The 27,816-nt window shown below is 35.1% G+C and overlaps 1 protein-coding gene across 2 annotated transcripts; it reads right to left on the bottom strand.

Moving 5' to 3' along the window:
* Nucleotides 1-148: 148 nt before the first annotated feature.
* LOC149954641 (uncharacterized) lies at nucleotides 149-27,791 on the bottom strand. Of its 2 annotated transcripts, none has more exons than XM_090165296.1 (9): nucleotides 27,626-27,791; nucleotides 26,969-27,158; nucleotides 9,335-9,415; nucleotides 8,018-8,060; nucleotides 7,359-7,453; nucleotides 5,669-5,749; nucleotides 4,929-4,958; nucleotides 4,811-4,847; nucleotides 149-3,885 (listed from the first exon to the last, which is right to left on the bottom strand). In XM_090165296.1, the coding sequence occupies exons 3-9, from the start codon at nucleotides 9,413-9,415 to the stop codon at nucleotides 575-577; spliced, it is 3,678 nt and encodes a 1,225-aa protein (XP_090021422.1). In that variant the 5' UTR covers nucleotides 26,969-27,158; nucleotides 27,626-27,791; the 3' UTR covers nucleotides 149-574. The 2 variants fall into 2 exon arrangements, with proteins under 2 accessions (XP_090021422.1, XP_090021423.1); XM_090165297.1 differs by having other exon boundaries at nucleotides 27,639-27,791.
* Nucleotides 27,792-27,816: the final 25 nt, after the last annotated feature.

The raw sequence follows: 27,816 nt of genomic DNA, 5'->3' as shown, positions 1-27,816 counted from the left end.
TATTTCTTGATAATATCTTGATAATAATTTGAATAATAAATTAAAAATAAATAAGTAAATAAGCAGGATCAAAATTTTTATCAAAATTTAATCATTTCAAATCTTCAAACAGTGAAAACAGCAGATTCTAATTTCATAAACATTTTTTTATAAAAGGTTGTCCAATTAATAATTGTCGGTAAAAGTATGATGCAGAATAAAAAGAAAAAAATTATTTAACGAAAATAAGTTAATTTAAAAAAAGTTTAATCCCTTCATTTTAATAATCAGATTTAAACGGAGTGACATCGAAAGCAAAATTTTATATTTGCCATGCATTCTTCAAAACTAAATTGGTTGCTAAATCGTAGACAACATTCAACAAAGATGGTGTTAGTTGTGTTGGCAGTGATCGAAGTATATTTATTCTAAAAAGGATAGTTGGTGTATTTGGGGCAGGCATTCCATCGGAATTGTCCTAATAAAATATCAAATTAGAGATTCAAGACCTTCATTTAAAAAAATGCAAATTGTAACTCAATTTGAAAACGCAAAGAAAATGCGACACAAAATACACCAACTTTATGTACATTATTTATTGCAGCGAAAAGTGGAGTTCTTCGTCTTTGAATTTTATTCGAATCTGGTCTTCTTTCTCCATTAAGACTAAAATTTTATTGGCTAAGCTGCTTCTGCTTGACTTTTCGAATTTTTCTTGATGTCGCTCTAAATCTTCCAACAACGCTGTGGATATTTCGTCTTTAGTGAAAAGCGAAAAAGCTTCTTCTAGGGTAAAAGTTGCTTGTCGGTTAGAGACAGCCCCAGTTTCAAATGAAGAAAAGTACAGGTCCTCAAATATACTGTCCCATTCAATGACTGCAAGCTGCAATGGAGTGTTCCCGTCTTCATTCCTGGCACCAAAATCCGCCCCGTGCTCCAACAAAAGCCGTATCATTTCCTTATCACAATATGAACTAGTAGCCGCTTTGTGTAATGCTGTTCGATGTTTCTTATCTTTCGCTTCGATATACGCACCCTTTTTCAACAAAATAGAGGCTGATTTAATATCACCTTTCAGGATGGCTAGATGCAAAAAAGTTTCTAAAAGTTCAGCCTCGGTTTTCGAACCTTTTTCCAACAAAATGGAAACCATTTTAGTGTGACCTTTGTTTGCGGCCGTATTTAAATTTTCGTTTTTGTAGTTATTAACAGCTTCAATATTTGCACTGTTTTCCAACAAAATAAACAATGATTCAGCCTGATCATATTTCGCAGCACAATGCAGAGCCGTTTGATCCAAATAATCTTCTACATCCAAATTCGCTCCGTGGTCAAGAAGTATCTCGACTGCCGGAAGCGTTCCGTCCATAGCTGCAATGTGTAGGGCCGTTCGTCCATAGTCATCCACGCTGTCAATGTCAGCACCATGAGACAAAAGAATTGCAATTATATTTTGGATAAAGTTGTAGGATTCCTGATTATCCCGTTGCCAGATCGCTGCTGCATAGTGAAGCGGTGTTTTATTTTCATGGTCTCGTTGATTGACATTGAATCCTCGTTGTAATAAAAGAAGAACAATCTCTGTATTTCCAGAGTTGACTGCTTCATACCAGGCCTTTGGATCATTTCTTTCGCACCTCAGATCTATGAGATAACTGACCAGTTTAGTTCTGTTATATTTACACGCATACGACAGTGGCGTTTGATAATGGTACTCTAGGTCTATGTTGGCTTTCTTATCGAGAAGGATTTTGAAGCACCCGAAGCTGCCGGTTCGAATGGCTGTAAATAGTGGAGGGTCGTGATCAAACTCGATTTGTAAGTTTACTGGTGCTCCTCTGTCTAAAAGAAATTTCAGCGTCGCTTCTCTTTTATTAGTTATCGCGCAAGCTAGAGCTGAAACAGAGAACCCCTTTTTACCCAGATTGTTAGTGTTTAGGAGCCAAAATCGAGTTTCGTTATCACCGGCTTCTTGCAGCAATTTTCTCAAGCGTTCAACGTCTCCATCGGCGGAAGCATTAAAGAATTCTTCACGCAAATTCTTTTTTGCTAGCAACGATTCGTTCGACACTGTCATACCTTTAAATGCCAAAGCTGACAACATAAAATGGTTTTTATCTATCAAATGAAAATTTCTATGGCATTCTATTTGCGTCAAAATAATATCTTGAATGGTTTTGTGGCACGACGAAAGGAAACTGAAAAATACTTCGTTGAATAATGATAGTTTTGCGAAATCTGTAACCAGAGGATACAATGCGATAGGCATGTTTCCGTCAATTATAAAACAATTCAAAAGAAAACCAAACAATGCGGGGCTATTTGTTAAGGGTCCGCCAGGCAATGATCTTCCAATGATGTAATATACTTCAAAAACTGTAAATATAGAACGTGGATCACGGCGCCAAGCTTTCAGAATTGAGCTTTGAACAAGTTGAAATTTCGAAGCTTCAATCTTTTGAGTCGCCAAACCACTTTCCAAAAATATTTTAACCACGTTTGTCGATTCAGAGGTATCCAAAATATAACTTAAAAAAAATCTCAGTATATCCAAAAAATCTTCTTTTTCTATGCGTTCAATGAAAAACTCCGCAACGAAGAACTCGGCAAATGTGCGATGTATAAAAACCGGTCTATGGCCAGTGACCGTCATGATGCCCACTCTCTCTACCTTCTTCAGCAAAATCTCTTTAGTTTCTTTCTTGGGTTGATCGTTTTTAAACCTCTGAGCCATGTCTATTGCGTACAGCAAACTGAAGGCTGATTCCCAATGGTAAATTTGGACGGGTTCTTTCGTGAGCGCGTTATTCTCGGTGCCACTTGTACTCGTCGTGCTCTGGTACTTAGTTTCTTCTTCTTGAAATTTCATACTTGTGAATTGTTGGTACAATTCGTATAAGGATATTGTCTCCCATTCCGCGGAATAATTTAAATTATTTTTGTAGACTTCTGCCAGTATACGACATTGAAGAGGAATTCCCATAAAATGACGCTCTTTATCTTGAATTGATTTCGAGAACATTTGAATCAGACGCTTTGCTTTAGTCTCAAGTTTAGTCTCTTCGTTTAAAGTGGAATCCTGAAGCCAAAAATTTACGATAAATTTTAGTTTTTCTTCGTCATTGAACTTTCTCATTTGATAGCGCCATGCCTTTAATATTTCAACTAAATCCCCGGTCGCATAGGGCCTCGTTGTTAAGATCAAATTCTGAACGCGACTGTTTTTTAAACCTTTTAAAAGTCCTTTGACAACGCTATCGTACTTTGGGCTGATTTCGTCGAAGCCGTCGAAGAGCAGGACAACACCTCCACTTTTCTCCAAGCACCACTTCAACATTTTTTTATCGAGGTTTTCATTTAGTTTTGAACTATACATTTCGGAGACGAAGAAATCTACCGCATCAGAGGAATGTTTGAATTCCAGTTTTAGATACTTTTCGAAGACCGTGGAGTAACTGATCAAATTGACGAAGATAACCCAACGATTTGGATACAAATTTTTCATCTCCTGCGCTAGCTTTCTCAGGATTGTGGATTTTCCGGATCCCGCTTCGTCGGAAATGATGGTCGTTTCCCCACGTCTCATCCCTTCAATGAGTTCGACGAGACTCTTTTCGGTATTTTCTTGAATTCGAAGAGTTTCCAGACTAATAAAGTTGCGTGGAATGAAATAGGCCTCCGTTTCTCCCAATCCGGTTAGATTTTCTCCTAAGATAACGTCAATGTCTTCCTTGAGTTTATACAGGACGTAGTCGTCGATGAGGCCTTCAATGTCTTCTTCAATTACATTTCCCAAAATACTCGCTAGACTGATCTTGTTATGACTCTTTCCTTGTAGAACCACCAATGGTTTCGACAGCAGTTGCTTTTGTTTCTTATCGCTCAAATCGGACCATGTAAAGGAAGCTGTAAATGTTTAAGTTTTTATTTTTTTAACCCGTTCTTACTGTAATTGCTCAATAAAATGAGGTCCCATAATACAGGCCAAATTTTAGAAAAATTCCTATATATTTTCGAGTTTACCTTTTTCAAATATGAATGGATGATATTTATCAAACAAAAAATTCAGCATTTAGAAAAGCATGGGATTTTATCAGTACACCTTAATAATCCGTTTCGTTATTTAAAAAAAAATGTAAATTTGAATTTGAAACCGAGAAAATCCTATGCTTTTTTAAATGGATATTTTTATTTTAAGTAGTCAAATCATTTTCAGTTGCCATTTCAAAACAGATGGGTTAATCTACATCTCCTTTTGGGAAATTTCATATATCGTATAGATCTACATTAGGCCCGACTTTGAACAAAATCGGCAATTACCACCTCGGGTACTCCGTTTGTTATTCGTGAGTCATCTCTTATCCTTAAAGGTTTTTAAACCTCCATATTTATGCTCAACCACCAACATAATTTTTTTGCCACACCGAGAAGCTATTTTAGAAACAAGTTACATTAGAAACTATCGATGCGCATGTTTGATGACCTCTTTACGAAATACATTGTTAATTTGCTTAATATTTTGCTAATGTCGAAGTATTTTCAACCAACGATACAATGAACTCTCTCTTCGTGAAAGTGGCATTTTAATGCAGAGCTGCAGTCTGAATGCGCTGAAGACAGGGCACCGTTCAAAATTTTCTTTTAAGAAGAAATGGGATTAAATGCACCTTTCAACCCCCAAAAAGCCAACACTAGGTATTTGTCGTTACTCCCAAAACTTCATCTTTATAGAAAGGTTTTGAAATATTTCTGGACTAATTTATTAAAATACCGAACTTTACCCCCACATGGGTAATTTGGGCTTGAGATGTTAAAATAAGGTCCCACTCACATTTCATTTTTGTGGTGTCCTCAAAGAATGTGTTCACCTAGACAAGACCGTAAAGGGTAAAATTAAACAAAATGCGGAGTTAAATACCTTAAATATCTAAATCTGGATATTAACTTACCGTTACCTTGTTCCCTTCACCACCAATTATCTGAAAATATTACTAATAGTTGCATTTATAAATATTAATAGAAAATGAAGGTAGAGCTTGCCAATCAGTGTTAATGTTCATTATATTATAAGATAAAATTAAGAATGCATTTTATGAAACGATTTTTGTCGTTTCTACCAAAGAAGAGCTAGCTCATTTGCCCGAAGCCAAATCAAATGAGCCGATTATTTCATTGGTTCCATAACCATCTGTCATAAACTCGATTAGGGTCGTTGCCAGGGATAAATTAAACCATTATGTCCCTTAATCATCTCTACAAATTCATTCTCCCGAGGGGCTGATCACTCCCCGTAATCGGTGTACAAGCCTGCAGCTTTGACTGCACTAAAATGATTACGTAAATGAGTACAGATTTAGCACTGCCAAAGGCTGTACTAATTTTCATATTTATGTAATCGGTGTACAGATTTTCAGAGAGTGGTTAGCCCCTCGCAATCTCCCTTACTGCAAAAAATACATTCTTGCATTTTCTTAAAATGAATAACTCATGATTTATAAAAAAGAGTGTCAACTCTGGATAGTTTTTAATCAACGGGAAATTTAATATTATTATTATTAAAAATCCAGCTTAATTTGGGAATTTGAATGTTCTATCAGATTGACACAATTTTAAATTAACTTTTAATGTTAGGGAAAATAAGTGAACTTTAACACATTTTTTTATAATCAACTATTATTTAAATATTTACCGAATTTTTAACCTCCATCGATCCTTCAATACTAATGTTAAGCTTATCTCGTTCTTTAAAACGAGGAGATGATGGATCAGTCTGAAAAAGACCCACATTTGAGCAACAGGATTCAAAATACACCTATCATGGTGACCCTATTAATGTTTAATAACATTTCTGCCAGTGGGTTGGGTAAAACACATTACATAACCATCTTTTCTTAATTCGACTAAAAATTTAATTTTGTAATACGACTTAAATGGGACTTCATTTATTTTGAGCCATTAGAGTATTAATAAAGTTCAAATAATTAATTTTTGACTCATTTTACTCTTTTATGTTTAATGAATTGAAAACGAAGTAACCCTTGGACTAAACCTCAAACAGTCCTTGTTGTAAAGGTATAAATAAAATATTCTTCCTAGTAGTAAACTTTATTTCCGCTAAATGAAAAAAAATATGGAGCCAATTTCTAGACTAGTATTTGAATACGACGTTATTTCCATTTTAAGCACTTTCTTTAAAATATGGCAATGCGAAGAAATTCCAATCACATGGAATATTTAAAAACATTTCTTTGAGAAGAAAATCATAGAAAACCCGGATATCTGAGTTAAAGGAAATAAAGCTAATTATTTTTTTAATATTGTGGGTTTTTTCTCGTTTTAAATAATTATTTATTCGACCAAATTACACAAAACTCATCGAAATATAAAGGTTATTTAAATTAAGCCGGAATTTTTAAATAACTAGGTCTTATTAAGAATTAAATTAAGCCATAAATGTGTACTGGGGACACACCGCTGTCAGTTTCGACAACGTTGTTGTATTGGAGAAATGCTTTTCTACCTTCAACCATGGACTAGCAAAACGTAAGGACGGTTCGCAGGCAGAAATCTTCTTTTGAAAGGCTCGTCAGAGTTCCGTTAAAAGTCGACCCCCTTTTTACCCCTCCTCGACTAAAGGTAGCGCCATCTTTCTGCGGCAAAAATATATTTTTTTAAGTCGAGACAAATAGTCGAGTTCTAACGGTTTTTTAAGGCTGGCTTTCTTTAAAATTAAGTTATAATATAATTAACTAAGACAAGATCAGTTTATTATACTTTAAATCAATGTTACCTAAGCTTTAAGATGGCCTTTTATAACACTGCTATGGGTAAAATAAATGTAAAATATACAAACTTTATAAAGCGAACTAAACAATGGTTTAAACATTCACTAACAATAATCAGAGTCACTTAATTCATCATTTTCACTCTTCTTTTTTCCGGAGATATTGATAACAAAGCTTCAAATGTATGGGACGAAAAATTAATTATTTAAAATAATTACTCCATGAAATAACTTGAATCGCGGAAGCTTAATTAAGGCATGGACTAAGGGGACAAATGTTTCACACATTTAACAACTTTGTTCTTTCCATTTCCAACGATTTCATCCCCTTCACTCAGTTTGTCGGTAATGCCTAGAAACGCATCCAGAGCGCATATTTAACGATCACAAGCCGCAAAATTTGCTCTGGAAATCGTCCTTATGTGTTGTTAGTTCATGCTGTAACCCTTCGTCACTAGATAACGTTCCTTTCTTCGCTATTTCTTTAAATTGAATATATTACTTAATCCAATTTTGCGTTTATGATTACTTAATCCAAGTTTCGTAAGTTTTTTTGATTGGAATTTCTTAGGTTTTCTTCATTTGAGTTTCTTACGTTATTTGACGAAATATAGTTGGAATATTTGGACGTATCAACGAAAATAAGACCGAACAGGACGATCAACAAAGCGCCGAAAACATAGAGTGAACCTGTAGAAAAAAGCAAGTGTAAAAATGTTGCGTGTTCTGAAATTAATTAATTATATATAAGATGATCGAATATTTAATCTTAAACAAACGAAAATATGTATTTCGTAGCACCAGAAGTCAGATAAAAAATATTAGTTTGTCACTTTTCCTTCTGATAACCATAAATTTTAAATCAAGCCAAGTCGGGTCATATACATAAAATAGGAGATGTAAGATTTTTTTAAGATTAGTTAGAATTTATTACATTTAGTTCCTATTTTTGCCAATTTAGGGTACCCGGGCCAGTTGCTATAGCACTTATATTACTAAAATATGTAAAGGCGCACACAAAACGAAATTATTTCTAAAATCGGGAACCGCCCAAACAAGAGGCAATTTTAACTTGGAAAGCAATTTCTTTTAGTTAAAATAAATAAAATCAAAGTTAGATAATTTTATCCCCAACTAACAATTTTTAGTAATTCAAAATAATTCAGAGTGTTAAGTGACCAAAACGATAGGCTTACATAATGATTTATGAAGATTCACTATAACGTCTATAAATGACTAAAAATCTTAACTTACTTTTGAGTTTCGTAGAATTTCCAAATTTAGTAACAGTCTTATTCTGAAATTTAAATAAAATAATAATAATGCGTAAGAGTTACTTCTAAAAATACTCGACTTAAATTAAAATGCTTGTTAATTTTGTAGCAGATCAAATGAGAAAGAAAGTGATTTCTTGGGCCCTGTTTGGTTTTCGAGAGGGCGGGATGAATCAATAACCAAATTTAAGACCATAGACTCCGATATATATGTAGAAAGAAAGAGAGTTAAGGGCCTATATAGGTTTTCGAAATTTTATATTGTAAAGGTTTAGCGAAATAATGTGTCAGAGATATTCGGAAGTTGGGTTTAAATATCGTTTTATTGCATTGTCTTTCTTTGCTTTCGGTTTACAAAATGGGCGATTTCAAATTAGCCAGATGCATGGAAACGCTGCTTGTTTGCTAATTCTAAGCTGTCGTATTAACAAATAGTAAGCCAACTTATTTAATAAAATACGCGAACAAGTAGATTAGTCCATAATTAAAAGGGATAATATAGCTAAATCCTAAACTAATTTGAAGAAATTAAAAAACTTACTACTAACTCGTACCCAATAGGTCTTCGAGAAAAAAAACGCGAAACTCGGATCAAATAGATCTTCGAGTAATAAACTAAATTAAAATTAAATAAAATAGCCAGAAATTCCAACGGTAGACCGGTTTCGTTCTATTTAGAACTCATCAGTACCGTGCGGGAAATCTGGCTGGCGACTGTCAAATCTAAAGGAGAAACTAAGCCTAAACATTAAAAATTTCAAAACGCGTTGCATATAGCAACGGAAAGCCGAAAAGGGGGGAGTGTGGTGGAGAATAGAATATACGATAAGTTAAGTTAGAAGAAGAAACCACCTATGGACTGTGAGAAGGATGATAAAATACGCGAAAAAGTAGATTAGTCCATAATTTAGGATTTAGCTATATTATCCCTAAGACCTATTGGGTACGAGTTAGTAGTAGGTTTTTTAATTTCTTCAAATTTAGCTATATAATCCCTTTTTAATTATGGACTAATCTACTTTTTTGCGTATTTTATCATCCTTCTCACAGTCCATAGGTGGTTTCTTCTTCTAACTCAACTTATTTAATAGTTGTAAGTTATCCTTAGCTGACGTATTTTCGAATACTTAGCTCGACTATTTACTAATTGTAAGCTGGCGTATTTGTAGAATAATTCTGTATACGTTTCAAACAAAAAAACAGAAGGTGACTAACTTTTAACCGTCTATTACCAATTTTATTATAAGAAACACCACCTTTAATAAGTTCTCCCAAAAAGCATGATTTTTGATTTTACCGATTTTTCAACTTGAGACGATCTGCCTTTCTCGAAGCTGTTGATTTCTTGGCCTACAGTGTGAGAAGATGAGGAATCCATCTGGAATGAAAATCGATATTCGAGGAAAACATTTTAGGGCTCAGTCGAATCAAGGCCTTCAATGTTTAAAAATAACTTTAACTAATGTTTTATTAGTTACCAAGCCACGCTAGCCGCAAAGTCTGTAGCCACATTTGGACCCCGAAAGTGCTGCTTATCCATATAAAGCCTATCTTAACAAAATATTACTTGGGTGAGGAAAAAGACACCAATTAACCCAAAATACAAAGGGTTTCGGATAAGTCTGTCAATATTTAATGGTAGTGCTCTTTGGGTTAATCTGAGTATATAATGTACTCAAGTTAACTGTTTCTAAGATTTGGCAGCCGGAATAATTCTAAAAAATTGGTCAAAATATATTTACAACGAAGGGTCGAATATTACCTTGACCATTTGGTTTGAAAAATTACGATTATCATTTTAATACCTTCTCGATAAAAAACTAACGTGTATCCGAATATTTTAAAATTTGTTGAAATATTTAATAATTTAATGAACAAACCCGCCTGGATTTTAAAAACATTGTCCAAAATGGGTAGTTTCATTTAATGACTAAACGTCTACTCTGAAACGTTTCCCAAGTTTACTACTGATGAAATTTACAAAAACTGATTTAACATAAAGCTGAGCATTTTTAATATTTAATCCCTTGTTTGCGTCTTAACTTTATTTGCTAATTTATGACAGATTTAAGAAAAAAAAATCATTCAAAGATATTTTTAGAAAGTTCAGGAAATGAGGTTTGGAGAGAGAGAAAGCTATTTTAAGTAAGCCTTGGTGAAACAAAATATATATTTAATCGTTAATAGAATTAAACTTTTAAAATTTACATCTAGGCTCTTTCGAATGTCAGCCAAACAGTTTGACCAAATACTTGGTAATATAATTAAAAAGAAAGACACTCGAATGAGAATAGCCATAACACCAGATGAGAGGCTCGTGGTTTCATAGAAGTAATACAGTGAAAACAAAATCTGTTTAACTAACCTACTAAGCTCATTTAAAATTAAAAACCATATTATTTTCCTTTAGATTTCTAGCATGTCTTTCGCGTTCCGGCAAGGTACACCTACTGCCGGAACTACTGATCAACTGCGCCAGTTTTGACGTGATTGATAATACTAATGACTTTAATAACAAGGACACAGACGTGCAACATCTTTCGATTAGGAATGATGAAGTCATTTCCACAAGCGTTGATGAATTTAAAATAAATGAAGATGCTGTTGATAGAGTTCTTTTACCAAAAAATCAATGGAATCGTTATTAAAAATGAAGTTAAATTGCAAGTTGCTTTGGTTTATCACGAATAACAGACAGATGATATATATTACCCTTCGAAACAACTTGTAATTCACGAAGCCAATTATCCGTTCAAGCGGAACGACATTGAAATGTTCATAAGATTTCCACCACCAGACTTGTCAAAGTTGAAACAAATTCCACTCCATTTTTATGCAGTCGAAGACACCCAAAAATTCTTAAAACCTTATACGAAATGATCATTTGTAGTGGAGCGAAACCCAAAGAAGACTTTGTGAAAAGGTTATACACAGAACAGTGCTCTTTATTGATACTTGAAGACAGTGCCAACGTTCGTGCCAAAATAAGGTGCAAGTTATGTCAAATCTTGAATTGGTCTAATGCCAGAGCAGAAAACTCAGTAAGGCTAATACCTAAGGCACCACCTTAAGCCTAAGTGATCAAGCTACTTTTAGGTGGCTGGGTTACAATGCGTAGGAGGGTGGTGGCAAGCCCTTTCTGCCACGCGAGCCAACAGTGCTATACACTAACTATAACCGTTAACCTCTACAAGTTTTTATGGAAGGGGAAACCGAAGAGCTCAGGCGAAAACCCCTTTAACCGGTGGGGAGAGAACTTGCAAACTCTACGCAGAAAGAGTTGTTCCGAGTTTTCACCCAGTGCCACAAGCTGCGATACGAAAGCGCTAATCACTCCACCATCCCACCTACTTTAAAATTCCTTTGCGGATTCATGTTATTTAAAATCCATCGATTCTCTAACTTGTAAATGTGAATCGTGTGCGCGTGCATTAGCTTCAAATGGCATACCACCAAAGGAATCTCTTTCAAAAAAAAAATTTCATCCTTTTAAAGTGTTTTTTGGTCATCGTCACAGAAACACGTGTACCAGAAATAGTGTTTGATGAACCAATCTCGATTAGCAGTCGATGCCACCGGAAGTGTCGTTAAGCAACTTCAGTGGCCTTCCGGAGAGAAATCCTCCTACATTTTTTTATACCAAGGAGTGGTTAGGGACCCATGTACCCATAAGCAGTACTCACAAGGAGACTACCCGAGGTGGTTATCACCGATTTTGTTGAAACTCGCGGATTAGGTAGACCTTATGGTAATATGAAAATTCGCAAAGGGAAAAGTTGCAATGGGCTTTAGTTTTCCTATGGCAACCCAAAATGTTTTTGACCGCTCCATTTAAAAAAGCATGGGATTTTCTAGGTTACCCAAATTTTGTAAAATTTTAACCAAAATTTATCAATTTTACCCAAAATAGGTCAAATTAATCTTTTTGGGTATGTTTTGAAAATCCCATGCTTTTTTAAATGGAGATTTTTTTGTTTTGAGAGATCAAAAACATTTTCGGTTGCCATGGGAAAACTAAAGCCCATTGCAACTTTTCCCTTTGGCGATTTTCATACTACCATAAGGTCTACCTAACCCCCGAGTTTCAACAAAATCGGTGATAACCACCTCGGGTAGTCTCCTTGTCAGTGGTACAGATGTTGTTAGAATCTCACAATTCAGATGTTTTATCCTATTGGTTAAATACGTAGCTGCGAACTGGAGGAGTTGCACGGAAGACTGTCATAACTGACATGTCCTTGGCGTTACTATCGGCAGTTGGCAGGTCATTGAGCGATGCCACCTCTCTAGCTGATTATTTAACCAGGTGCTTCAACCTTATCGTTTTAAAGAAAAAGGATACCAAATTACCGACTTGTTTCGTCAGATGTAATAATAAAAATTATAATAATAGGCTAATACCCAAGGCACCACCTTAGGCGCACACTATTAAGCTTATTTCCGACTGGCCAAGTTTAAGAAATAAAATTAGGCGAACGAAGGAGTTCTATATGAGGAATATGGGTCAAATGCTGCAGAGTTGTGACTTAAACGATAGGAGAAACCTAATCAAAGCAGTAATCACGGTTGCACTTTCCGAAACCCAAGGGGAAAATTCCGAGGATTCAGAACCAACTATTTGAAAAACTAGAAAGGAATGGCTAGTAAGACGAGTAACAACGGGGTTAAGCGAGGATATCCACTTTGTTTAGAGTTCGGTAACGGAAAACCTTGACGGTGATTTTCGAGATAATGCAGACCGACGGGAAGGTTCTGATGACGATACTAGTATTGGAACAGGGAGTTTTGAGAAATGGATGGATGGATACCCTCGTCGAAGAATGTCGCAAAGGACTTTTGAATGACGAAGGTGATACGGGAAACCAACAATTTGAAGCTAAAATAGTAGTGGATTTACTTCGCTTAGCGCGCTTGATCCCATTATGGACAGCAGTTATGACACCTTTTATTGATGATAAAAATCCCTTTGCAAGCAGTGCGTCGGTTGAGGGTAGTTTTAAAGTTGTGAAACACGTCATCTTTGCACATAAAAAACTACCTCTAAGGGTGGATGAATCCGGAAAGGAAAGCGAACGTAGAAGGTGCCATTTTTGTGAACACATTTTAATTATCGGAATAATTGCCAATTTTAGATTTAACGACGAACAACGAGACCTTATTTAAAGTTTCTTACACGTTAATTTATCAGTTTAGCGTTGGTCACGTGACTTGCTTCAACATGAACTGCAAAAGCAAAGGGGCTTACCCAAGAACGTATCCAGGATTTAATTTCGGGGGGATGCTCACGAAGGCTCCTGGTCATCAACATTTCGGGGGGGGGGAGTTTGAGCCGCCAACCCCCCCCCCCTCAACTTAAATACGCCCTTGGGCTTACCTGTTAAACGAGTATTCTGTGTTTATAATTTAGGTTCAGCGATTTTAATGGTGTTCTTAACCAGTGTTAAAGAGCCCGGCGACACCAACGTTTGTAATAATCAACGTGAAAATTTAGTAGTAGTCTTTTCGAAATTTTCGCCCGTCGTGAAACCACCTCTGGACGATCATATTCTTGCATTTTTTAGGAGGCTTGTGACAGAAACTAACGTCGGTGTGGCCCTTTAACGTCTATTACTTTATTTTAATAAAATTGAGAATCGCGTTATTTAATAATGGGCATAAAATTAAGGACGAAGATGACCGAAAAGATGAAGAATTTGCCTGCAAAATCTGTGGTTTTATCAGAAAAAAATATTGAGGAAGAAGGTGGCAATGGTATTATTTGCATATTTAATTAGACCGTTTTAATAACTTATTAGTATTGAAATACTAACGTCATCAGTAGAACTATTTCAAAAGGAGTTATAGGGTTTGAGTAAAGATGTATAACTATATTCTACAGTTAGGTCGACAACATTTGGTATATTATCACATGGTACCATGTGGTTTTCGACGGTAACGGTCGGCAAAAAAATTAACTTATTGAATTAATTTAATAATTAGGAACATCCACTTTATACAAGTACTACACTTTGTTCTAAGTCTTAATTATTTAGGCATACACACGAGTAAAGCTTATATTATTGCAATTGTTTTTAAAAGCCCTTGTAAGGTTTTTAAGGAAATTTACTGAATCGTGATGATTGATAGTTCACAGAAATATTCCTAGCCCTTGCTCAAAGATATTAATTCACCAAGGCGGGGGAAGATGGCGACAAAATGCTAGTCGTGGCCTTATCGCGGAGTTAATTAAATCTGAGAGAGGGGGTTACATACAGGGGAAATAAAAAAATAAAGGAGGGGAGATTCGAATTCAGAATGGAAACCCTTTGTCGTTTATCAATCACAAAATCTTTATTTAACACTCAAATTTATAAAATAACACTAAAATACAAAACAAATTAACAAAATTGCGGGGGGAACTGAGGGGATAATCTTACTTTGCTTCTAGTGATGGTTAGGCCATCTCTTCTATGGTTCTTTTAGCTTGTCAAACATACAAGGGGGAACTTAAATCTAAAAATACACTCTTGACCTTAAATTTGTTAATGAAACTATCTCTTACTATTTTCTATGGGATCGGTTCCGGTGTCCCTACTCTCGGGCATCTTGGGCTCGAAGGACGGAGGGTACAGAAATTAATATACACTTACACTAAATAATAATAAATACTACAATTAAAGATTCTACAATTAAACAATGACAATAATTAACTCAAAAAAATGGCAACAGCGAGGGCACAACGCGAACGGAAAAAGTAATCTGAACTGTATAAATACAAGAGGCAGAATGAACTCTCAACCTCGAGGGGACCTGTCTTAAATCCTTTTCACGGACAATAGCGAGGGATTAAGCTTTCTTATCAAGACTTTTTCTCTTCTTTGCACTGGCTACTTCGTATTTCAACCCTGGGTACTCTACAATGGGGGGGGGGGGGGGGGGGGTTATGATGGAAATTATACTCATCACTTGGTTTTGTTATCCTCCGCTACGTTGTCGTCTCTCCGTTTACGGGTTTTCTCGTTCCTCGGTTTACGTAAGATGCCCGACACACGCACTTCACAGAACGGGACGTCTTTGGGGCTGCTTGTTTACGCGTTTCTTTATTCACACTTTTCTGTATTTCTCTTTATCTACTCGTCTACGGTTTGGCGGCCGGATTGCGGGTTTCTTCCTATATTCTTTTACTTCATAAGCTGACGGGGGCCTAGGTACTTCGGGTTTCAGTCTGAAATATCCGGCTAGGCTAGGGAATCGGTCTCGGTCATCTGGCGGTCTTCTCTCGGAAAGGCTAGATATTGGGTGATCAACAGGTGATTCGAGGGTGTTGAGGGCATTACGCTTCTCAGACCTATTACTGCTTGGCTTATGTTCTTCCGATCGGAATGTCCTGGCTGTGGGTCATCTAGGCAATCACTGAGGGTTGTTCCGATCATGTGGTTTGCATTGAGGGTTAATTAATATTTAAGCGCGACTTCATCGCACATTATTTTATATTTATTTTGACATGGTTTTTCCGGGTAATGTAGGTGGACTTCCTTCCTGGTACAACTTGAGTTCTGTCGAGTTCTGCCAAAAGCAGAGTTCTCTACCGTTCTGTACCGTTCTGTCCCGTTCTGTCTTTTTGGGGCTCTGTCTCTTGGTTTTGTTCCAAGGATTGTAGGCGGAGTTGAAACAAAAGTAATTAGTGACCTCCCTTCTTACGTGGGTCATTGGTACACCTAAGACTCGTGTCCTATGATGGTACTGATGACGTCGTCTGATCCACGAAAGGTCGCTCGGGGTTGCGGGGGGGGGGATGCCAGGAAGTCTCGAGGTAACCTTCTTTTTGTCTCCAAGAGGAAATGTCCAGGCGCCCTCGCGACCCTATATCGGCAACCTTTGAAAACGTCTTGGGATTTTGCTACCTGATAGTTAATATGAAGCTTGTGGACTTGAAATGACTTCATGGGATCACTGTGAGCTGAGGTGATTTTACTGGTCTAGTTCGGAAAGTTTTTGGGAAAACCTGGGTGTGGACGGCTCGAAATGTATTGCAACACGGTCTTGTGATCGAGAGAAAAACACTTTCATTAGCGAGGGATTAATATTAACGTTGCCGAAGGCAGGGATTTAGTTTATAATATATATTGAGAGAATGGTTTAATTAATTCGTATAAGTTAAAAAATTTTATTTACCAGGGTGTAAAATATTAATTTAATAGTTGTTTAAAGCATGACTGATACTTCATGGTATTTTTGATTTTATTAAAAACAGTTAAAATTTTACATGTTTCCGAAGCTTTTGGGTTCGAGACCCCTCGTCAAGCGGTATTCTGAAAACTGAATAATTTTACAGATTGAATTAGAAATTGTGGAGTTTTCGAAACAGAGATTAACATTTCTCATACAATAAGTTTTTTTTTATGATTTAATTTTTAGGTCTCCCCAATTTTTAATACAAATTTTACCCTTGTCTAAATTTAATTCTCCCATATTTTTAATTGCTACTGCCTCTTTAAAATCTCTTTTAAAATAATGTTGTTCTTTAAAAACAATATCCATATTATGCCCTTTTGTCGCCCATATATGGTTTGCAATTCCGTTATATTTGTCAACCATTTTCATACATTTTTTATGTTCATCCTTTCTTATTTTAAACTTTCTTTTAGTTTGGCCTATGTAAGATTTTTTACATTCGCAAGTTAATTTATATATAATACCGGTTTCGTTATTTTTATCTATTTTAGGTTTATTCTTTATAAGGATTGACTGTATTCTTTCTGATTTTTTACTTTTTAATTGTCTATTTGTTTTTTTTCTGTTATTCCTTTTACATATGGGAGGATTAGCATGTTTTCATAATTTTTAGGTATTTTAGGTTGTTTTATTATGTGTGAATTAAAGATATCATCGATTAGATTTTTTGGGTATGCACATTTTTCTAATTGTTTTGAATATATTTCTTTATATTTTATGGGGTTATCTGATATTGTTTCAATTTTGTGTTTTAGACTTTTTAGAATGCTTATTTTATGATATTTGGGTGGGATGACTTGTAATTTAAATAATCTTTAGAGTGTGTAGGTTTTTGATATATCGAAAGTTGGAAATCATTTTTTTCTATTTTAATTTTTATGTCTAAGAAAGAAAGGGTTTGGTTTATTTCTGATTCATTTGTGAATTGTATGTTTTTTGCCATTTCAGTTAATTTTTCAATCAATAGAGATTTATTTTTTAAACATAATATGTCATCCATAAATCTATACCAAAATTGATTGTTATTTATGATATCTGGGTGGTTTATAATTTGGATTTCGACCTTTTCCATAAATAGATTGGCAATAAAGCCTGAAAGTGGGTTTCCCATTGCTAAGCCTTCCTTTTGTTTGTAAAATTGTCCATTAAAATTAAAAAATGTATTCTTTAGGCATATTTCACTAAGTTTTAAAATAGTATCTATGTTTAATGTGGTTCTGGCTTTTAATGACATGTCTTCTTCTAGTTCTTTCTTCAATATAATAAGAGCTTTATCCACTGGTACTTTCGTATATAAACTTTTTACATCCAAGCTGCATAAATCCAAATCTTCATTTATAGAACACTCTTTCAATTTCATAACTAAGTCGTATGAATTTTTTAAATTATGTCCGTTATGTCCTACTAGAGGTTTTATTATTTTACTAACATTTTTGCAGTGGCATATGTTGCGCTATTTATGGATGATACGATCAGTCTTAAATGTCTGTTTTCCTTGTGAAGTTTTATTAAGCCATACACGAATGGGATTTTTATATTATCGGAATAATATTTGATTCTCGCTTTCTTCTCTATTTCTCCATTTCCAACTGCTTTATTTACGATATTTTTTATTTTTCTGTCAATTGCGTCTGATAAATCACCTTTAATTTTTTCATATTCCGGGAGAATTAACATGTTATTCATTTTATTCATGTAATCAGTTTTATCCATAACGACTATTTTTCCGCCTTTATCTGCTTTTACAATTTTTATATTTATATCTTTATTCAGTGTTTTTAATGCATATTGTTCTGGTTTTGTTAAATTTTCTGATTTTGGAGTATGTCCATAATTTATTTTTATTATGTTTCTAACGTCTTGTTTTAATTCTTCGGTTATGGGTAATTTTTTCAGTTGATTTTCGGTTTCAGCGCAGATGTCTATGAGGTTCATATTTTTCTGTGCTGGTGCGAAGTTAAATCCTTTTGATAATAATATTTTCTCATTTTTTGATAACTCACGGTTTGAAATATTAACTACAGCGTCTAAATTCATCTTGGGGATGTGTTTTGATTTTTCATTAATATTATTATTTATTAAATTATTAATTTTCTTTTTGTAAGTTTCTTTTAATGACTGATTTAACATTTTATTTTGTTTATCTATATTGAAGATAAGGAATTCTGCAGTCTGGAAATCTATTTACGTATATAATTCTTCTTTTAGCAAATTGTACTCACAGGATAATTGATTTTTCTTGTTTCTGATATCTTTCATTCCTTGTTGAAGGATCATTTGTTGTAAACGTTCTTGGCATTTTTTTATTTTTGACGAGGTGAGCTTTGTTTTAACATGGAAGGTTTTCGGGATAACGGCATTATTACGACATTTGTAGAGAAAAGTTAATTGGTTGCAAAATTTTATCAATTTTGTTCCACAATCTTTTAGTCTGTAGAATAGGGACACGTCACGACTGTCCTGAATATAATCGTATAAGTTAAAAATTTTATTTACCATGGTTTAAAATATTAATTTAATAGTTGTTTAAAGCATGACTGTACTTCATGGTATTTTTGATTTTATTAAAAACAGTTAAAATTTACATGTTTCCGAAGCTTTTGGGTTCGAGACCCCTCGTCAAGCGGTATTTTGAAAACTGAATAATTTTACAGATTGAATTATAAATTGTGGAATTTTCGAAACAGAAATTAACATTTCTCATACAATAAGTTTTTTTAATGATTTAATTTTTAGGTCTCCCCAATTTTTAATACAAATTTTACCTGTAGTGTATTATAAATCCATGTGGTTACGGGCGTACCATACTTTGGTCATTAAACAATTAAGCGTCTGCTCTCCTCTGGGAACAGATTATCATATCGAAGGATAGATCATTCAAAGAACAGGATATAAAGTAAAGGACAGAACATTACATCCCTCTTTTCTTTAAGAAAAAATAAAAAAACTTGGTTAATTAAATCTCTTCTATCAGTCTCTTTGGTTTAATATGTTGAGATCGCAGATTGTAACGAACTGGCGTTTGAACCACTTGAGGCGTTTCCGCTGGTGGAACATCTTGGGTCACGTCTTGAAGTTCTCGTTCTTTAGCAATTGAATTCTGAGCTTGTGCGGTGATCTGAGACTTCGAGGAATCTGGTATTTGAGGAATGCGTTTATAAAATGACGAGTTGCGAGTAACTTCATGTCCATTCCGTTCAGCTGTGACAGCTGATCCATTGATTGAAGTGATACTGTACGGTTGTGGGATAAAATGAGGAGATAGTTTGTGGGTACGTGACATCTTTACCAGTACTTTATCTCCGACATGAAGATCACAATGTTTGACATTTTTATTTTTATCATGGTACTCTCGCATCTTGGCTTTAGCGGCAATGTCTCTCTCTTTCAATGAGGCGGCTGAAGGCGCAGTCAATGGTTCCTTGTTGTTGAACGAAGGCAGTTTCCCTCTGATTGGTCGACCAAACAGGAGTTCGGATGGAGGTACACCTGTGGTACTATGAGGTGTGAGGCGATAAGTCGAGAGAAAGATTTTAAGTTGATTTTGCCAACGCGTACCATTGACTTCGGATATACGAAGCGACTTGTTTAGGGACGCCATGAAGCGTTCAGCGTTACCATTGGCTTGAGGCCAAATCGGCGTAACTTTCCGATGAGTTATGTCTAAAGTTGATAAATATTCCGCAAGCCCATGCGAATTGAATGGCGGACCATTATCAGATTTCAAAACTTTCGGTAGACCAAATAGCGAAAAAATATGGTCAAAAGCTTTGACATTAACGTCGAGCGAGGTTGAGGATACCACTTCGGCTACCGGAAATCTGGAGAACTCATCCATTATGACCAACAGGTAATGACCATTTTTGAATGGGCCCAAATGATCTACCGCCAGGTTAGTCCAATGACCTTCAGGTAGAGGCGTCATTTGGAGTGGTTCCTTAGTGAATTGTGGTGTGACCGCTAAACAAGGAAGACAAGATTGCACAACTTGAGCAACCATGGAGTCCATTTTAGGGAACCAAACTTTGGTTCGGAGCAGTTGTTTGGTTTTAACCAAACCTAAATGACCTTCGTGGGCGATGGAGATAACCCGTTGTTGAAGCGTCTTGGGTACATAAATCCTGTGACCTTTTAGGATTACATTGTCATAAACGGTTAACTCATTTCGAACGTGCTTGAAAAGTTTAACAGTTTCCCAGTCAATTTCTTCGTGTGAAAGGTTTGTGTTCCAGCGGTTTTCGATCAAGCATTTGATTGCGTATTGAGTTGTGGAGTCTTCTTTTGACTCTTTCACTACTTCGTCATAGGTGATAGCTCGAGGAATAGCATGGTGAAGAAACATGTTGACTTGGTTTTCAGTCGCACTTGACAAACATTCACTTCGTTTCGATTTTATCGGATGTGGAGACAGGTAGTCAGCAGGATTCTGTTTTCCCGGCTGGTACTCGAGAGTCATGGCATAAGGCGCTAGTCTTAGGTTCCAACGTTCAATTCTAGCCGATGTTTTGGCTTTTGGATTACCAAGAAGGGTTAACAGGGGTTGATGATCAGTGATAACCTTGAACGGCGCTCCATATAAGTATAAGTGATAATGTTCGCACGACCATACAACTGCCAAGGCTTCTCGCTCAGTTTGAGAATACCTAGATTCCACATCGGTCAGGGCTTTACTACCTATGGATATTACTGAATGCTGATCGTTCTTGTCAATTTGAGACAAAATACAGCCCAGTCCCGTTGGGCTGGCATCAACATAAAGCACAGTTTCCTTTTGCGGGTCAAAATACGACAAAACTGTCTCCTGAGCAAGGTGTTTCTTTAGTGAGGCAATTGCGTCGTCTTGAGCCTTAGTCCACAGCCATGATGCGTTCTTTTTGGTCAGAGCCCTCAACGGCTCTGTGACATCTGAAAAGTGGGGTATAAATCTTGCACAGTACGTGGCGAGACCAATTATGCTTCTTATCTCATCAGGTGTTTTCGGTGTTTCAATAGATTGTAAAGCTTCGATCTTTGAGGGATGTACTCTTACACCTGCGCTAGAAAATATATGTCCATAGAATTCTAATTCGGTTTGACTGAATTCACACTTCGAGATGTTTAGGGTTATGTTATTTTCTTCAAGGCGGCGTAACACCTTTTCCAAAGCCACATCATGTTCAGTCTGAGTCTTTCCAAAGACTAGCAAGTCGTCAGATACATTTAAAGTCTGATCAATGTCTTGTATCAAACATCGAATAATGTGTTGAAAAATCTCAGCTGCAGAGCTTATACCGAAGCTCAGTCGCTTATACCGGTATAAACCTTTGTGGGTACTAAAGGTTGTGATAGGTCTTGAGGCTTCGTTTAATTCTATTTGATGGTAGCCCTTGTTTAAGTCCAACTTACAAAATACCGTAGATCCATTTAGTTGGTGAATGATGTCATCTATGGTCGGTGTTACTTGTCGTTCACGTATTATAGCGGTGTTAGGTTGCCGCATGTCAATACAAAGCCGAACCTTTTTCTTGCGGTGGGTTGTTGGTGCGTTGGTGGATCCTTCGTCTTTAACAACAAGAACAACTGGGGAGACCCAAGGTGTGGGACCCGTTACTGGTTCGATGATATCATCTTTAGCCAGCTGATCAAGTTCCTCTTCCAAAGATTCACGTAGATGAAACGGTATTCGCCTGTGTGATTTAGCTACTGGTCGAACTGTTTCGTCAATGGACAACTTAACTGTAACGTTCTTAAGTTTACCGATGCCCTGGAACAACTTTGGGTATTTAGTGATAACATCGTTACGCGTTAGAAGATTAACAGTTGTAGGCGGTCTTGAAATCAGTTTCAGTTCACGTGACGTACTGTAGCCAAGGATAGATGGCGATACTTCCTTCTGGGCCTTGACAATGTAGAAAATGGCAAAGGTTTTGTCGTTATCAGTTGAAATTTCTGTTCGAATTTGACCCATGAGTTGTAAAGGTGAGTTAGAGCCATATGGATAGATTTTCAGGTTCGTTGGTTCCAGTTTCGGTTTCGTGGCAAGCAACTTGTAGGTTGCGTGATTCAGGATGTTTAAACTTGCCCCCGTATCCAAAACTAGGGTAACAGGAGTGGTTCCTATTTTGATATTCAGATGAGGCAATGAGCATGGATTAGACACAAGTTCGTCCGAGTCACCTTGGTTCAATAGAGTAAAAATAAATTCGGAATCTTCTGATGGTTTCTTATCTTTCGACTGATTGGTGTTTCGATCTGATTGAAGCGAGTGTACTCTGTTGGAGGGCTTCCTAGATTTGGCCGGTTTTGTGTTATTACCAGATGCGGGAGATGAACGGCATACACTTATGAAATGATTAGCTTTACCACAGTTATGGCAGGTCTTGCCTTTAGCTGGGCACACCTGATTCGAAGGGTTTGCGTAGAAACCTCCACAAAGTCCACATTTGTTACTGTGGTTTTTTGTCTGTTGATTCTGAGCAGTTGGTGAGTGATAAGTGTTAAAATTACGTGACGACTTGTTTGCCTTACGAACGAAGAATGCAGATTCCGTAGTCTTAGAGATTGGTGATTTACTAGACTTTTCGATAGAGACGGCGTGAGACTCCGACATTTCCATAAGGCGCGCTTTCTGTAATAGCATTTCAAGGTCAAGTGTAGGATTTTGCAATGCTTTTCTTCTCAAGTGCTTAGATGTAGAGGTTTGTACAATATGACGCTTTATTTCGAGATCAACGTCAATAAAATCACAGTAAGTTGACAGAGATCGTAATCGGAAGTGATACTCATCAATAGATTCACCCTGATTCTGTGTTGCCTCGCGAAATTTAAAAATTTCATAATCCACATTTTGTTTAGGAGTAAAATAGGTCGAGAGAAGAGTTTTCGCGTCTGCGTAATCCTTGGCTTCGTCGTTTCCTTTTAATGCGTAAAAAATATCTTGTACGGACTCACCAACACAATGAAGTAATAATGATTTTTGGCGGATTGAGTCTTTAACTCCAGACGCGATGAGATTGTTTTCAAATTTATTGCACCACTTCTTCCAAGCAGCATTCAAATTCTCTGGGTCAGATCGTATATCAAAAGGAACAACGGCAGGCAATGACAGAGCCATTGTAAACAACAAAGCGAAGGTGATGTACAGATTTGCACGGTAAACGTTTAACGAATGAGAAGCCTCGGTCGATTTCCTTGACTAGAGCGACTAGAGATTGATAAATAGAAAACTAAATGCACTGAATAGTTACGCTGTCTTCCTCCCGTGAGTCGAAAACCGGCCCGTCGCCATTGTAGTGTATTATAAATATGTTAAAAGACGGTTAATTTAATCAAAACATAATATTTAATATTTACTCTAATTACAAACATTCGCCATGCGGTTACGGGCGTACCATACTTTGATCATTAAACAATTAAGCGTCTGCTCTCCTCTGGGAACAGATTATCATATCGAAGGATAGATCTTTCAAAGAACAGGATATAAAGTAAAGGACAGAACATTACATTACTCTTGTCTAAATTTAATTCTCCCATATTTTTAATTGCTACTGCCTCTTTAAAATCTCTTTTAAAATAATGTTGTTCTTTAAAAACAATATCACCGTTATCAAAATCCATATTATGCCCTTTTGTCGCCCATATATGGTTTGCAATTCCGTTATATTTGTCACCCATTTTTATACATTTTTTATGTTCATCCTTTCTTATTTTAAACTTTCTTTTAGTTTGGCCTATGTAAGATTTTTTACATTCGCAAGTTAATTTATATATAATACCGGTTTCGTTATTTTTGTAAAAGCAGATAAAGGCGGAAAAATAGTCGTTATGGATAAAACTGATTACATGAATAAAATGAATAACATGTTAATTCTCCCGGAATATGAAAAAATTAAAGGTGATTTATCAGACGCAATTGACAGAAAAATAAAAAATATCGTAAATAAAGCAGTTGGAAATGGAGAAATAGAGAAGAAAGCGAGAATCAAATATTATTCCGATAATATAAAAATCCCATTCGTGTATGGCTTAATAAAACTTCACAAGGAAAACAGACATTTAAGACCGATCGTATCATCCATAAATAGCGCAACATATGCCACTGCAAAAATGTTAGTAAAATAATAAAACCTCTAGTAGGACATAACGGACATAATTTAAAAAATTCATACGACTTAGTTATGAAATTGAAAGAGTGTTCTATAAATGAAGATTTGGATTTATGCAGCTTGGATGTAAAAAGTTTATATACGAAAGTACCAGTGGATAAAGCTCTTATTATATTGAAGAAAGAACTAGAAGAAGACATGTCATTAAAAGCCAGAACCACATTAAACATAGATACTATTTTAAAACTTAGTGAAATATGCCTAAAGAATACATTTTTTAATTTTAATGGACAATTTTACAAACAAAAGGAAGGCTTAGCAATGGGAAACCCACTTTCAGGCTTTATTGCCAATCTATTTATGGAAAAGGTCGAAATCCAAATTATAAACCACCCAGATATCATAAATAACAATCAATTTTGGTATAGATTTATGGATGACATATTATGTTTAAAAAAGAAATCTCTATTGATTGAAAAATTAACTGAAATAGCAAAAAACATACAATTCACAAATGAATCAGAAATAAACCAAACCCTTTCTTTCTTCGACATAAAAATTAAAATAGAAAAAATTATTTCCAACTTTCGATATATCAAAAACCTACACACTCTAAAAATTATTTAAATTACAAGTCATCCCACCCAAATATCATAAAATTAAGCATTCTAAAAAGTCTAAAACACAAAATTGAAACAATATCAGATAACCCCATAAAAGATAAAGAAATATATTCAAAACAATTAGAAAAATGTGCATACCCAAAACATCTAATCGATGATATCTTTAATTCACACATAATAAAACAACCTAAAATACCTAAAAATTATGAAAACATGCTAATCCTCCCATATGTAAAAGGAATAACAGAAAAAAAACAAATAGACAATTAAAAAATTAAATATAAATTTAAAAAGTAAAAAATCAGAAAAATACAGTCAATCCTTATAAAGAATAAACCTAAAATAGATAAAAATAACGAAACCGGTATTATATATAAATTAACTTGCGAATGTAAAAAATCTTACATAGGCCAAACTAAAAGAAAGTTTAAAATAAGAAAGGATGAACATAAAAATGTATGAAAATGGTTGACAAATATAACGGAATTGCAAACCATATATGGGCGACAAATGGGCATAATATGGATTTTGATAACGGTGATATTGTTTTTAAAGAACAACATTATTTTAAAAGAGATTTTAAAGAGGCAGTAGCAATTAAAAATATGGGAGAATTAAATTTAGACAAGGGTAAAATTTGTATTAAAAATTGGGGAGACCTAAAAATTAAATCATAAAAAAAACTTATTGTATGAGAAATGTTAATCTCTGTTTCGAAAACTCCACAATTTCTAATTCAATCTGTAAAATTATTCATTTTTCAAAATACCGCTTGACGAGGGGTCTCGAACCCAAAAGCTTCGGAAACATGTAAAATTTTAACTGTTTTTAATAAAATCAAAAATACCATGAAGTATCAGTCATGCTTTAAACAACTATTAAATTAGTTTAATTAATTATTCTAATTTTATATTTTATCGTGGGGTTTGATCGAGTTCTATAAGGCTTATAAACAATAGTTAATTTGTATGTATGGTTCAAAAGTTATTTAAGTTTTTAGTTTATCATTAAATTAAATTTAACACTGGGATTAGTTTCATTAAATAGAGCTCGGAATTCTAAGATATTTGATGTAGGGGGCTTTAAGAATACTTAACAAAAACCGTAAATTTAGAGGGTCGAGAGTGCGGGGAAAACGTAATAACAAAAGTAAATAAAACACTAAAAAAATTAAAAAAGTAAGTAAGTGGGGGAAGTGAACCTGAAGGGTTACACCCTTCTCTTTAGACACTAGGCTGTGTAATAAACGTATAATTGATTTATATTGTCATTAACCAGTTGGTTATATTGGGTTATTATAGCTTATAATACAAATAGGCATATTTGCTCGGAAAATACCGGGTATCCCCGCTAAAAGTAAAATAAAATAATCAATTTTGCGCAAATTATTTTTACAAACTCGAGGTCATTCTAGGAAAAACTTTCAGAAACATTTTAAGTGCGTAAAATATGGCACTAACTCGATTATTGTTATTAAGGTTCGTCCCATACTTTGCAATGTCCGCTCATGTGAAATAGATATTTTTGGAACGGCGTGGCCCCACTTGTTACCGTTATTCTAGAAGCGTCCAATCACTTTTTCAATCATATCCCGGTTTTACTAAAAATACGTTAGAATGTGCTGTATCCGTCAGAACTACCGGCCGAACCACAGCTTGGTTTTAATTTTCACAAAAAATATTTTAGAAACATAAATTTTATACCCACCTAGTTTCAGTTATTTTAAATTGGTATTTCTTGGCCATATTAGTTTTAAAATTTGCGTATTGACATGGTCGCTTAAATAATTTTCGTCCAGAGCCGTAGAAGACGTAAGCGCGGCTGGTGTAACACTCGACCGAAAATATGGCGATGCAAAAGCTGATAACGTAACAATCTCCTATTTGCCATTTTTCCGTCCTACATGTATGTGAACTTGGCCAGCACAGATTGCGACTGCTGTCAAGGGCTGTCTACTACTTTTCTTATCCGTTGGGGTCGAAGTATGAAATATCTTAAACAGTTACTTACATGTAAAATCTGAGACTTTCAAAGATATTCAACTGTCGAAGACTCGCTCCACTGAGCTAATTTCAAAGAATTGTGTTGTATTGCATTCTGTGTTCTTCTTGTAACAGCGTCGTAGCTCCGAGCAAGTACATTTACCTTAGATATCTTATCGATGGAAAAGTACTTGATTAGGGCTTTCTTTTTATGAAACCTATAAAATGTTTTAGAAGCAAAAAATATACTCAAAGTCGTAAACACTATGTAATAAACTATTTAATAATAATTCTGAACGTAACTAAAATCAAATCAAATCAAATCATTTTTTATTAAACGTAACTTATTATTATACATTGTTAATTTGTATGGCCCAGGGTTTATCGGGAAAAGACAAAACAAAAAAATAGCCAATAGAACAGAAATAATTAAAATAAATAAGAAAAATAATACACAACAGCAGCAAAAGAGAAAAAAAGGAAACACGTACACTTCCATAACTACAAAAACCGATTTATGACGTTACACTTTGTATGAGACCTTAGATCAGCTAACTATGTCAATTGATAGGTAAGGCTTTTCTAGATTTTAGTTATTGGCAACAACTAATATTAAAATAATAGCGTGCTTTGAAAAATGCTAATAATATCATTGTTTCCTGTTAAAGAAAAGTAAAATTTTTACTTTTTAGATTTACCTCGCTCTATCACTCGATTCCAACTGTTGCTTCAGATGAACTGTACGTACGCGTTGATCATTTTCGATAAGGATCACCTCAATCATGTTGCCCTTCCTTTTTAAAATTTTTTTTCGGAGTCTCTTTCTTCATTTCAAACGCATATCCGCCAGACAAAACTAAATACTTCGCGTTAAAA

The sequence above is a fragment of the Leiobunum rupestre genome, chromosome 2, assembly GCF_980474605.1.
Source record: "Leiobunum rupestre chromosome 2, qqLeiRupe1.1.hap1, whole genome shotgun sequence".
Taxonomy (NCBI): Eukaryota; Metazoa; Arthropoda; class Arachnida; order Opiliones; family Sclerosomatidae; genus Leiobunum; species Leiobunum rupestre.
The sequence above is the reverse complement of the archived record's forward strand: the minus strand, read 5'-3'. Positions and strand labels throughout refer to the sequence as shown.

Excerpts from the sequence above, each read along its gene's own strand:
- LOC149954641 (XM_090165296.1), bottom strand. The coding sequence starts at position 9,415 with ATGGATTCCTCATCTTCTCACACTGTAGGCCAAGAAATCAACAGCTTC. Across the intron at positions 7,454-8,017 it reads AAATTCTACGAAACTCAAAA|GTTCACTCTATGTTTTCGGC; the intron begins GTAAGTTAAGAT and ends TTTTTTCTACAG. Across the intron at positions 3,886-4,810 it reads GGACACCACAAAAATGAAAT|CTTCCTTTACATGGTCCGAT; the intron begins GTGAGTGGGACC and ends AAACATTTACAG.